Source organism: Balaenoptera acutorostrata, chromosome 9 (assembly GCF_949987535.1).
Source record: "Balaenoptera acutorostrata chromosome 9, mBalAcu1.1, whole genome shotgun sequence".
NCBI lineage: Eukaryota > Metazoa > Chordata > Mammalia > Artiodactyla > Balaenopteridae > Balaenoptera > Balaenoptera acutorostrata.
Window position 1 is genome coordinate 7,060,712 of NC_080072.1, and position 12,365 is coordinate 7,073,076.

General features: G+C 63.1%; 1 protein-coding gene across 2 annotated transcripts; it reads right to left on the bottom strand.

Annotated features, from left to right (window-relative positions):
• Nucleotides 1-145: 145 nt before the first annotated feature.
• On the bottom strand, nucleotides 146-12,240 carry SIPA1 (signal-induced proliferation-associated 1). Of its 2 annotated transcripts, XM_057553486.1 has the most exons (16): nucleotides 12,154-12,240; nucleotides 9,058-9,826; nucleotides 8,282-8,409; nucleotides 8,019-8,195; nucleotides 5,724-5,898; nucleotides 4,895-4,998; nucleotides 4,498-4,655; nucleotides 3,803-4,412; nucleotides 3,224-3,498; nucleotides 1,731-1,949; nucleotides 1,501-1,612; nucleotides 1,297-1,405; nucleotides 1,104-1,205; nucleotides 962-1,016; nucleotides 673-751; nucleotides 147-571 (listed from the first exon to the last, which is right to left on the bottom strand). In XM_057553486.1, the coding sequence occupies exons 2-16, from the start codon at nucleotides 9,728-9,730 to the stop codon at nucleotides 425-427; spliced, it is 3,123 nt and encodes a 1,040-aa protein (XP_057409469.1). In that variant the 5' UTR covers nucleotides 9,731-9,826; nucleotides 12,154-12,240; the 3' UTR covers nucleotides 147-424. The 2 variants fall into 2 exon arrangements, with proteins under 2 accessions (XP_057409470.1, XP_057409469.1); XM_057553487.1 differs by lacking the exons at nucleotides 9,058-9,826; nucleotides 12,154-12,240 and having other exon boundaries at nucleotides 146-571; nucleotides 4,895-5,232; nucleotides 8,282-9,049.
• Between the last annotated feature and the right edge of the window lie 125 nt (nucleotides 12,241-12,365).

Genomic DNA, 12,365 nt, shown 5'->3' on the forward strand with positions numbered 1-12,365 from the left:
AGACCAAATCAATATTTGTGACACAGAAGCCAAGGGTGGCCTAGCCTCAGAGAACCCTTCAGTTTGTGCCAGCCCAACCCTGAGCCACTGTCCCAGGAGCTTGGCCGGGGCCTGAGGGGGCAAAGCCCCTTCCCCCATCATGTCATGAACACCTGCGTGGACACAAATAATGGTGGCTTCTTTATTCCCTGAAGTCCCCTTTTCTGCACAGAATATTTACAAACGGGGATGGGGTAGAAGGGCAACTTCGCCACCAAAATGCCACCAAATAATGGGCCGGGGAGCGGGGGCAGTGCTAAGATGCGCCTCGCGCAGGGAGAGTCCCTGAGGAGGGCCCGGGGCCCGGTGTGGCCCAGGTGCCCCGAGCGAGAGACCGGGCAGTTCCAGCAGGTCCGCAGCCGGGCTGAGGCTGGACCCGACGGCTTCAGGCCAGGTCGCTGGTGGGGGAGCCCAGCTGCTTGGAGGCCAGGAGCAGGCGGGTGGCCGCGCTCTCCGACTCGGCCTGCAGCCGCCGGTTGTTGTGCCGCAGGCTCCGCACCTCCTCCTCCAGGGCCGCCCTGTCTGCCTTCTCCTGGGGGGAGGTGGGGCGAGGCAGGAGTCAGCGTGGCCGGCCCCTGGCCCCTCTCCTGGGGCAGCCCTGTGACTCCCCACGACCCGCAGCCACCGTGTCACCTTCTGCAGGTCATCCTGCAGCTTCCTGAGCATGGACTCCAGGTGAGAGACCTTCTCAGACAGGCTCCCGGGTTCTGGCCTGAGGACATGGGATTCAGGACTCAGTGGGACCAGGGCAGGGGGCGGCACCATGGGCTGGGTTCCCAGACCCACCCGCCTGAGAGGGGCCCAACCCCTGTCTTCTGACTTGGGTGTTGTGACAGCAGAGCCCTGGGACAGAGCTTCACTCCAATGGGTGGGCATGAACACTGGGCACGGGGTGAAGGGGTAGATCGGGTGGGAGGCTTACTCAGCGTCAGATTTTGGAGTTCCCTTGGCATCTCTGCTCTCTGGGATGGGTGGCCCTGTGGGGACAGAGGGACCGTCTGGGCAGGGAGGTAATGGGAGAAAGCCCCACCCTGGCTCCGCCCGCAGCGCCCTGGTGGCCTCACCCTCGCGGGAGAGCGACTCCAGGATGGTGTTGCAGGTGGAGGCGATCTCTGAGATGGACTGCCACTCGTCTTCCAGGGTCTCGCTGCCCGCCTCTGACATGACTGTGGGCACCGGAGCTGGGCTCAGCTAGGGAAGCGCAGGCCAGGCCTCCTCCCGCCCCGCTCCTAGGCCCCCATCTTGCTCCAGACTCACTTTTGCTGATGGAGTTCCTCAGAGACAAGGTTCGTGGCAAGAAGGAGGCCCTCAGCTCTGGGGCTGGGTCACCCCTGTCCTCACAGCCACTGGGGTTGCCTGGCCCGTCCTGGGGGTCAGAAGTGGGTATAGATGCAGTGACGCCCACCATCACCACGGTGCCCACCCCTGCTCGTTGCGCTCCAGAGCATTGCTTCTGCTCACCTGGGTGGGGGGTGTGTCCCTGCCAGCACTGGGTGCTGTCGGCGTGGCCGTAGTGGCAAGGAGGAGGTCCGGGGTGGTGTTGGGCAGGACTGGGGCCTCGTCGGACAGCGAGCTGGAGAGAGCGGGGACGGCTCAGCACTGGAAGCTGCCCCCACCCGTGGACCCTGCTTGCAGAGGCCTTCCCGTCCAGCCTCATGGGCTAGAAGAGAGGGAAGGCTGAGAGGGCGCACCTGCAGGGTGATGGAGGGTTCTGGCTGTGCAGGAACTCAGTCCTCTCCTCGGCCAGATCCCCGGGCCCTGGAGGACCACCGCCATCATTCAGGCACACTTGCAGCAGCTGCTTCGTGGTGGGCAGTAGGGCCACTGCTGGGGCCTCATCCTGCACCGGCTCGGGAGCCCCCCGCCGGCTGGGCTCCTGCAGAGACAGCATGTACAGCTCCGAAAAGCTCCTGGGGGAGGAAGGAGTAGGTGGTCAGGCAGGAACACCAGCATCACCAGCCCCACTCCCAGCTGTGCCCGAGGCTCGCTTCCAGGAGGAGGAGAGCTCTCCAAACTCTCTGACAACACTGAAAAATGTTTGCCTGGCTACTGGCCATTTGTCCAGACCTCGGTTCAAATCGCAGTGCTGCCCTTGTGAATCCTAAGCAAATCACGCTGAATGTCAGTTTCTCCATCTGTGAAATGGGGATAATAGTACTGATCTCCTAGCTTGCTGTGAGGATTTAAATTACACGTGAAAACCACTTAGCATAGAGATCCAAAAAGTACTGCCTGCCTGGGCTTCCCTGGTGGCTCAGTGGCTAAGAATCCACCTGCCAATGCAGGGGACACGGGTTCGAGCCCTGGTCCGGGAAGATCCCACATGCCAAGGAGCAACTAAGCCCGTGAGCCAGGACTACTGAGCCCACGTGCCACAACTACTGAGCCCACACGCCTAGAGTCCATGCTCCACAACAAGAGGCCACTGCAATGAGAAGCCCGCGCACCACAACGAAGAGTAGCCCCCGCTCGCCGCAACTAGAGAAAACCCGCGCACAGCAACGGAGACCCAATGCAGCCAAAAATAAATAAATAAAATAAATTAGTTTAAAAAAAAAAAAAAGTACTGCCTGGGGGCAAATCCAGCCTCTGCCTTTTTCTTTTCTCTTTTAGCAGATGTGCCTGTTTTTGTACTACTGAAAGCTAAGATTGGCTTTTACAGTCTTAAACAGTTGAAAGAAATAAAAAGAATATTTTATGACATGTGAAAGTCACATAAAATTCACATTTCAGGGTCCATAAATAGTTTTCATGGCACGAGGCCACACTCATCATTTAAATGTCATCTCTGGATGCTTTTGTGCTACCGTGACAGAGTCGAGTGGCTGCAGCAGAGACCAGATAGCCCAGAAAACCTGAAATATTTACTATCTGGCTCTTTACAGAAAAAGTCTGCATATCCCTGGTTTAATGCAGTAAGTAACCAATAGTGTGTAGAGGGTGTCTGTGAGAAATATAGCGGGGGCTGCTCTTGGATCTTTTGGGCGGTGAAGACGCGAGCTTAATAGGCTTCATTCTACCCATAAGGATAGTGCAGTTCAGAGAGATTAAGAGACGCGGGATTCTCTCAAGAAGTAAAGGCCTCCACGCGAGATTCCTGTCACTAATGGCCACACGGGAGGCACGGGCTAGGCGGTGGCCAGCTGCCCGGTCCTCCCACCTCCCTGCGTCCCGACGTCCTGACCTGCGGGGTCGGCCGCTCTCGTCGGGGGTCAGGACGGTGACGCAGACTTTGGGCGCCGAGCGCAGCAGCTGGGCAGCGGCCTCGGGGCCGAGACTGGGCAGCGTCTGGCCGCACACGCGCAGCAGGCGCGCCCCGGGCCGCAGCCCCGTCGTCTCCGCGAACGTGAAGCGCTCCACGTGCGTGACGAAGCCCTCGGCGTCCACCTCGAAGCCCAGGCGGCCTTGGCCGTCGCGGGGCAGCGCCAGCTCGCGGGTCTCGCAGCCGCGGCTCACCAGCTGGGGCGGGGCGGGGAGGGGCGTGAGCGAGGCTGCCGGAGGAGGGGCCGCCCCAGCGCCAGCCCCGGGGACCGTCCCAGGTCACATGGGCCCTCCCACACCCCCGAGGAGGGTATTAGCCACCCACCCCGCAAAAGAGGGCCTGGGGACCCCCAGTTCCAGCCCTGCCAGGCTCCCGGTGTGCCCCACGACCCCGACTTCCCCTTTCGCAGGAGAGGCGGCGGGAACGAGGGGTTCCAAAGCAGACTCCTTCCCCGCCGCGCGCGCAGGGACCTTGCACCCCAACCTTACTCCCGCGCCTCACCTGCAGGCGCGTCACGACCTCGCCAACGGCTTGGCCGGGGGGCCCGTCGAACCGCAGCATGATCGCCTCCCCGCGGCCGTGGTACAGGTCGAGCTGCTGCTCGGAGAAGGTCCAGGCCAGCACATCGCGACAGGCGCAGTTGAAGACTACGCGGCCGTCGCGCGGCGCCACCAGCACCAGCGCCTCGGCCGAGATGCCCAGCAGGCATGGCACCTCTGCGCCGTCAGGGCCGCCCGCCTCGGCTCCGGTCGCGCCCCGCGCCCCGGGCGCCGCGCGCACGCCCCACACCAGCGCCCCTGCCGCCTGCAGCTCAGCGCCCGGGCCCCGGGGGGACGCCCGCCGCCTCCCGCCCAAGGAAGGCAGGCCGAAGCGGGAAGCCGAGTCCAGCGACGTGGTGGTCACCTCGTTGGTGGCCAGGTCCTGCAGATACTGCTGGCGCGTGCGCGTGGCCATGGCGTGGAACTGGCGTGCGTGGCCTGCCGCCTGCTCACCATTGAGCGCCTTGGCCAACAGGAGGGCCCGGAAGTCGGCGTTGGCCGCAAAGGGACCTCCGCCAGGGGGCAGAGCTGGCCCAAAGGCCGGGGTGTCCTGGGTGCGGCTCACAGCCACCCTATGGGGAAGGAGGCGGTAGTCAGGGGCAAAGGGAGGGCCCAGAAAGACCTACCCTTGGCAGAACTGGAACCCCGGGCGCCCACCTGTAGGAGGTGTGCGGAGTGCAGGGTGCGTGGGCCCGCACGACTAGGAATACGTGCTGGAAGTGCGAGCGTATGGTGGTGGGGCAGAAGGGCTTGCTGCCGGGTTCCTGGAACACGATGGTCACAATGTTGTTGCCAATGTGGCGCTTCCGCAGGAGCTGGGGGTTAGAAGGTGGGGGATGTGAGTGAGACCTAAGAGCCTGGGCACCAGTGGCTCCCCCCCACCTGCCCCTGGTGAAGGCCTGGGGTGTTTGTCTTTGGGGAGGGACACTAGCCTGGAGAGTAGTTAGGGGTCAGCAGAGTTCAGACCAAGGTTCAAACACTGCCACCCACACAGCACCCCTCCATGGTCCCCAGAAGCCCATAGCCAGCCCCCATCCCCAGGGCCCCCTCACACCTGCTGCTGGTTATTGGGGGTGTAAGGCAGCATCGTGGACACGTGGAACATGATCTCATGGTCCTGGTACGTGGTGTAGAGGGAGTGCGTGCCCGTGGAATCCGCTGTGGCCAGGAAGTTGGGGACACCGAGGGAGAGCAAGGGAAATCTGGACGGCTTGAACCTGCCATCCTGCTTGCAGTCCGGAGCCTCTGTACCCCCAGCCAGCAGGTGGACTACCCCTTTCTGCCACCAGCCAAGGTCCAGGCCATGAGCTCCAAGGGCCTCAGCCTTGGCTGCTTCCCTTCCCCTCCCCCTACAGGATCCAGCCTCCAGCCTGGGATTGGGATGGGGGGATGCTGAGATAGAATGAAGACAGAAATGAGAAATGGCCTGCTAACAGGGAGTCGGGGGCGGATGTCCCAGGAGAAGACAGATGTTGGCCCAGGAACCAGCATGTGTGGAGCAGCTGAGAGAGTGGAAGGCAGGCAGGAGGTGCTGGATAAAAACACCTTCCAGGGGCCCTGGGACCTTTCCAAGCAGGGAGGCAGGGTCTGGGCTGGTGGAATATGTGTGTTTGATGGAGAGAGTGGTGCCCACAAACCCCCTTGGCCCAGCTCAGCCAGTAGGGCACCGGGGCCTTGGGGGATAGTCCCAGCCCCTCCTCCCAGCTGTGGCTTGGCCTTTGCAGCCCTGGACCCACGTCCTCAGCCTACCCAAAGAACTCTCCACCCCCGGCCCCAGACCCAGGACAAGATGGGACAGAAAAGTGAGCAGGCAGCTGGTTTTCACCAAGGCAGCCTGCCCCTCAGCCTGGGTCTGCCCCCACCCCGGGCCCCCTGGGCCTCACTTTTGGTGTCCAGCTGGGCCCGGTAGCTCTCAAAGCCTTTGAGCCGCACCACGTCACCCAGCAGGGTGAGGAACTGCATGAAGGAGGGTCCTGCGTCCTGGTTGTTATACATCTCCTCCTCCGAGCCCTGGCCCGCCCGGCAGTACAGGATGCCCACCTTGCGCTGGAAGCTCAGCTGCGGGGGAGGGCACAGGCAGAAGGCACAGGCCTCAGTCACCCTGCAGCGCCCCTCAGCCTTGGGGAATGGACCGGGACACTGGCCTGGGGGCAGAACTGCCTCCGTGTGTGGCCTGAGCTCTGCCCTCTCTAAGCTACTTCTGTGTCCTCGCTTATCAAGTGGGTTCTGTCTCTCCTGCTCCCAGTGCTCAGGAGGGCAGAGGAGATCAAGGTGAGAAGGAACCGGGAGGGGGCTGGTTGCCATATGACCACAGAGGACATGATTCGTGGAGAGGACCCTGCACAGAGTGCGCTCGATCCCAATTAATGTCATCCTCCTTATCTCAAGGCCAGCCTGTCCTCCCCTCCCTCAAATGCCAGGCACCCTGAGCCCAGCCTCTGGAGGCCTGCAGCCCTGCACCACCTCTGCTTACTCTCTGCTCCCGGCTCCTGTGGCTCCTTTGCATCTGGGGTTAACTGAGCACAGCTCAGGGCGCCCTGCCACCATGCAAACAAGCCCAGGGCCCCTCCAGCTCTGGCCTCCCATCTTCACGCCAAGCACGTCTACACCCACAGTCCCCACTTTCATTTCATCCCTCCTCACGCTACAGCCCCACTTCCACCCCAGCTCCTAAACCCCAAGGCCCTCTTACGGCCACGGGCATGGCCTCATCCTGGCACCCTCTCACCTTAGTTGGCACTTGGGACAACTGGAACTTCACTCCGCCTGAGACCCCAGGGACCTCACCCTCTCATGTCTGGGCCTCTTCTCCACCCACGCTCTTCACCTTCAGTGGCCACAGCAGCCATCTCCATGGAATGATATCCCCAACTCTGCCTCCAGCCCAGACCCCCCTCCCGAGCTCCAGCTGCCCAGATGTCCTTCCAGCCCCTGGCACCTCACCTCCTCACTGTGACTCCCCGCTCCCACTCATCCTGCAGGGTCCCTGCCTCCAAAAACTACCACTCCCAGCGGCCGAGAAGCAGGGCAATCTCACAACACCCCCACCGTTCCAGTCGGCCACGAAGGCCATCCACTCTGTCCCTGGACTGTCACCTCCTCTTCACCTCTGCCATCATCACCACCACATCTGGCTGGGATGACTGCGACAGCCTTCAGCCTGGCCTCCAGTCTAGCCCCCACACTGCAGCCAGAGGGCTACTCAACCTCTCAGATCTTCCATGGCTCCACAGTGCCCTCAGGACCAAAGGCCAGCCTTTCGCACCCCTTCCCCCCAAGCCCTACTCCAGTCACGCTGAACTGCCCACAGGACCCTGACGTGACAGTTTTTAGTCTCTAAGCTTCACCCAAGTTGTTCCTTCTGTCCAGAAAATGCCTGCTCTTCCTGGTTTGGGCTCTTGCATTTCCTCCGTGATGCTGAACCAAGGAAGGGCTGTCAGCCCTACCTTGGTGCCCCACAGAGCCCTCCACATTGCCCTGTCACTGTTATCCTGCTCCATCATTATCCATGATTCTCTGCGGTCTCTCTCCCGCACCTGTCTGTGAGCTACTCAAGGACAGCATCTGGTCTAGACAGGTCTCCAGCATCCAGTCTGGGGCCTGGTACCAAGGTATGAGGAAATGTTTGTTGAATGACTAACAGACTGAATGACAGAGGAGGAGAATCAGGGCCAAAAGGCAGCTTTCAGCACAGGGTAGGGAAGGACCTTCAGCGGGCTTGAGTGGTCCCACAGTGGAATGGGCAGCCCCAGGAAGGAGTGAGCACCCCAGACTGGCAGGAGACCAAGCAGGGCGTTGCCGGGCAAACTGACAGGGAAGGAGAGGGACTTGCAGGAAGAGGGGGTGGCAGTCAGATCAGCGCTCCTCAGCTGAAATGCACATAGGAATTACCTTGGGATCTTCTTAAAGTGCGGGCTCTGAGATTCAGTAGGTCTGGGGTGGAGCCCGAGAATCTGCATTTCTAACAAGCTCCCAGATGATACGGACGTTGCTGGTCTACAGACCTTACTTTGAGAGGCAAGGCTCCAGATGACCTCTGATGCCCTCCTTTTGAAAAGGCAGCTCTCCTGGGGTCCCCGTCCAGCCCAGGATCAGGGTCAAGGCTAGGTGGCTAGGAGCCGGGCAGGCTGGGTTCAGACCAGGTCTAGCTGTAGGGCAGGGGTGTCCCACCCACTTACCACTTGCTCGTCCAGCGTAAGCAGCGTGCGGGGCACCTTCGGTGAAGCTGAGCCCAGGCGCAGGCAGGTCGGGCTCAGCCGCGATGCCACGTGCTCTAGAAGCTTCCTCGGGGACAGGCCTCTTGGGGGCCCTGGCGGCAGCGCGTCCTCCGAGATGGTGCCGCGGAGGGTCCGGAGCTAAGGAGGGGATATAGGGGCGCTCAGGATACATGCAGGCCATTCAGAAGGCAATCCACGGTCTGATTCCCATGACCCCGGCCCACCTGCGTGGTCCGCACGATGATGCGGTAGCTGTGCAGAGTGCCCCCTCCGCTGCTCTCCTTCTCCTCCCGCCGCAGGCTCACTGCCACCGGGCCCAGCACCTCGTCCAGTCCGAAGAAGTTCTGGTGTTCTGGGGGGAGCAGGCGGTGGATGGCCAGCTCCGCCCCCTGAGCAGTCCCACCCTCGCTCGACCACATCCATCACTAAGTCCCCCACTCCAGGTCCCACCACAACACTAGTTCAGATCCTAGATTAAGTCCAGTCCCCTCGTCAGCCCTGCCCACGTTCTACCAAGCCAGATCCTGACTCCTGTCGGCACCTATACACTTGGCCCTAGGCCTCACCCCTGCTGCAGCCTCACCGATAATATGTCTTGCTCCAGACCCAGGCGGGCCACGTCTGCCTGCTCCAAAGCCTAGATCCTGCATGGCCTCGCCCACCATGCCCATATTCTTCCCCAGGATGTCTGGGGCCCTCCCTTGTGGGCACTGATGAGAACAAGGTTCCCGGGTGCAGGGGTTCAGTTTTCACCTCACAGAAATGTCCATAGGAAATCCCTCCCCAGCCGGGAGGAGCGTGAGGGTGAACCAGATGGGGGCAGCGGAGCATGCCTGGCTGGGTGGAGGCTGGGCTTGGTCTTAGGGAGGTGGTTAAAGCTGGGCAGCCTCGGCCCAGAGACAGAGCCTGAGCCTTCACGTGGCCAGGGACTTGACAGGGAAAGGGCAGCTCACCACAGGTGACAGGGGCCTTGGCCCCTCCCCAGCGGCCCTCCCCTCACCTTTGCCGTAGAAGTACTTGCGGTAGTAGCCAGCGCCCAGGTCCGCATGCTCCAGACTGTAGGCTGAGGTTCGGTTCTGTGGCTCCTCCAGGACGGACACGGCCGCGTTGGGCAGCAAGGGGGGCACAGGTGGAGACACCAGTCCACCCAGCCCCAGCTCGCCCTCACCCCCGAGCTCACTCACGAAGCCAGGCGCCTCAAGCAGCAGGTCGGAGCCGGCAGTCTGGTCCTGAGCCGAGGCGGGGGTCCCAGAGCCCGCCTCTGCGTGGCCCCCCGTCCCCCGGGGCCTCGGAGCCCAGTCAAAGAGCAGGCTCTGCACGTCATAGTGGGCGAACCAGCGGGGCTCGGGCACGGGCGGGAACTCGGGCTCCGGCTCCTCGACCGGCAGCCCCAGCAGCGCCAGGGGGTCAGAGAAGAAGCGGGTGGGGGGCGCGGCGGGGCGGCCGGTCTCCTCGTGGCTGTGGGCGCGGGCGCGAGGGCTGGCCGGTGTTGGGGGCCGGGCCTCGCCCGCATCGCTGCCGCTGCGCAGGAGCGGGCCGCGGGCTGGCCTGGGCTCGAAGGTGTGTGGCGTCAGCGGGGGCCGCGCTGGCTGGCGCAGCTTGCGGGCGAAGAGGTCATCGGTGGGTGCAGGGGCCGGGCCCCGCCGAGGACTCCCCACGCCGCCGGCCCACATGGGCGTGCCTCGGACCTGGGGACTTGGCTCTCCGGGTGCCGGGCCGCATTGGCAGGCACGGGTGGTTGGTGCCCAGCCGGCAGGCCGGTTCCTGCCCTGAGGGAGGAGGGGTCTGCTCAGAGGAGCCTGGGGAGAAAACAGGAACCCGGGCCCCCAGCCTGGTCCACCACGCGGGTTGACTTCCGGCCCCCTCCGCGACCATCAAAGCCGCTTCCGCTTTCCTGGCCACTTCCTCGTCTGCCTGGGGCTGAGGTTTCCAGCCCCCTCCTCCAGCTTAGTGCTGGGCAGGGCTGTCGGGGCCTTGGCCCTGAGGGTCTTGGAGCCTGGGCGGCCCTGGGCCTGCCAGGGCTCCCCAGTCACCACTCACACACCTTGGCTTTGGTCTGGGCCCAGAATGAGGGTCCCCACCAAGACCTGGCCCAACCGGACAGATGATCTGTCTCCGCTCGGACGGGAAACCCATGGGGCCACTGGTGTCTGGGTCCTGTCCACTTGACAAAAGGAGGACGTCCTGTCCCCAGAGACCTTCCTCCCTGCTCCTCCCACTTCCTCCAGGATCCCAGAGGAGCTGAGCACCCAGAGGCTGGGTCTCAATGACCTGGCCCTCACGGCCTCAATACCTCAAGGACACAGGGGTTCCCAGGGAGCGCTGGCAGGGCAGCAGGAACAGCAAGAGGACTTCCTTCAGCACAGGAAGTGGCCCCAACTCTGGGCCCAGCCCCCTGCCCGGCCCCACATCCTGAGGAAGGTGCTGGGGTCACATTAGCTCAGTCATGGGACCTAAGTCAACCTAACCTGAAGGACAGGCCTGGGCTTACCCTCTTGCAGGCCTCTGTAGCCATACCTGGGGGTACGGGAGGAAGTCATGCTGACCAGGCCCCTTTGCTGGAACTGGGACCCATGGGGACTTCTGCCTACCTGGCCTCACTGATGCTGAGAGTCTGAACCCCATATGACAAACAAACTGAGGTCCAGATAAGGGGATGCTCTGACTGAAGCAATTCCGTATCAGCTAGGATTTGAACCTGGGTCTGCCAATCTCCAGGGCCTAAACAGTGCTGTACCTCCCCACTCCTAACCCTGTGTGAGTAGGTGTGGGGCAGGTGGGGGGTTGGGCTAAGGCTTGAGGTCTCACAGGATGTAAGAGTGAGACACCCAAGGCCCCAGGGACCTGCTTAAGTGCGGAAAACGTGTCGAGACGAGGGGCAGATGCAAAGGGTGGTATGAGAACGTGAGGGGGAGTCACCCTCAGGTGAAGCCAGAATGGAGTGGGTGGCTGGGACAGGGATGTGGGTGACCCACTAGGGGTGCAGGCACCTGCTGGTGAGTCTTTGTGCATCATCCAGTGACACTGTGTAGGGCTGGGCTAGGAAGGGATGGAGGCAGAGGCTCTGCACCCCTCAGCTAAAGCTCCAGGACTAAGTAAGGCTCCGAGTGCCTCCTCCCTTGGTTTCTCCTAGGACAAGTTTGTGACACTGACCCTGAGTCTCTGTTCTCTCACCTCTAAAATGGGGTTAACCATCCCTGTCCCCTCTCAACACTGCTGGAAGACCGAAAGGAAGGTGAAGCGAGTGAAGCTGGCCTTGTGTTAAGTGTGTGGTGTCAGATGCAGGCCCTGGCTCCATGTGCCAGGCTCCAGGGCCTCGGCTGTGGTGTGTGTGAAGTGTGTGTGATGGGGGTGACAGGGGACATGAGGGAGGGGGTCTGTGCAGACCCCTGCTCCGTGTGGGTTGAGCTCTGTGTATCTGTGCGTGCACAGCCCATGGGCTGCCTCTTGCTCTGGCCCAGTGCCGGGCCTGCCTTGGGGGATGTTCTTGGGCTCTGCCCCCCACCCGGCAGCTTCACACAGGGTCCATTGAGGCCGGGACATTCCTCACGGCCTGTGTCACTGGGGAGGAGGGGGCCGGCCCGCTCCCACAGATCCGGAAGGCCTGGCTGCCCCAGGAGGAGGCGCTGGACGCTTCCCAGCACATCTGGAGGTCATGACCCCGTTTCTGCTGCCAGGGGGCGCGACAGATGTTTCCTCCCAGGCCAGGCCCGGGACTAGGGGGCGGTGTGCAAAGGCTGGGTTGGAGGCCGCCCAGGGAGAAGGGGAGCCCCAGAATAGGGGGAGCACACAGCCGACAGGCAGAAGGGCAGTCGCCAGTGCCGCTGAGAGGAGTCGGGAGCCACCGCATCCGCTCACCCGCACACCGGGCGGGCCAGGCCGTCCCGCAAAGGAGGTAGGGGGCAGCACCGGCCAGAGGCAGGGGACTGGACGTGCTGACTTGAGACTGGAGCCCAAAGGGAGGTTGGGAGCGTGCAGACGGCGAACGCGGCGAGGACCCCCTCCCACCCACACACCACCCGGGCCCACGCCAGGCCACTTTCTTCCCTGTTCCGCCCGACCGCGGTGCCTCCGCTCCCCCCTCTCCCGCCGGTACCTCTGCCGCCTCCTCCCGCGCTGGGGTCCAGCTGCCTGCTCTCCCGCTACAGCTCCGGGCGCCGGCTCCGCCTGGGGGCGGGGCTATGCCGGGGGCGGGACTGCAGCGGAGGGGGCGGGGCCGGCCCGGGAGTCTTCTGCGGCGGGAAGCGCAGCGGGCGGGGACTGGAAGCCTGGCGGTGGTCAGGGCAGCGGGCAGTCTGAGCGGCTGCC

Excerpts from the sequence above, each read along its gene's own strand:
- SIPA1 (XM_057553486.1), bottom strand. The coding sequence starts at position 9,730 with ATGTGGGCCGGCGGCGTGGGGAGTCCTCGGCGGGGCCCGGCCCCTGCA. Across the intron at positions 8,196-8,281 it reads TCATCGTGCGGACCACGCAG|CTCCGGACCCTCCGCGGCAC; the intron begins GTGGGCCGGGGT and ends TCCCCTCCTTAG. Across the intron at positions 4,999-5,723 it reads GGCCCAGCTGGACACCAAAA|CGGATTCCACGGGCACGCAC; the intron begins GTGAGGCCCAGG and ends TCCTGGCCACAG.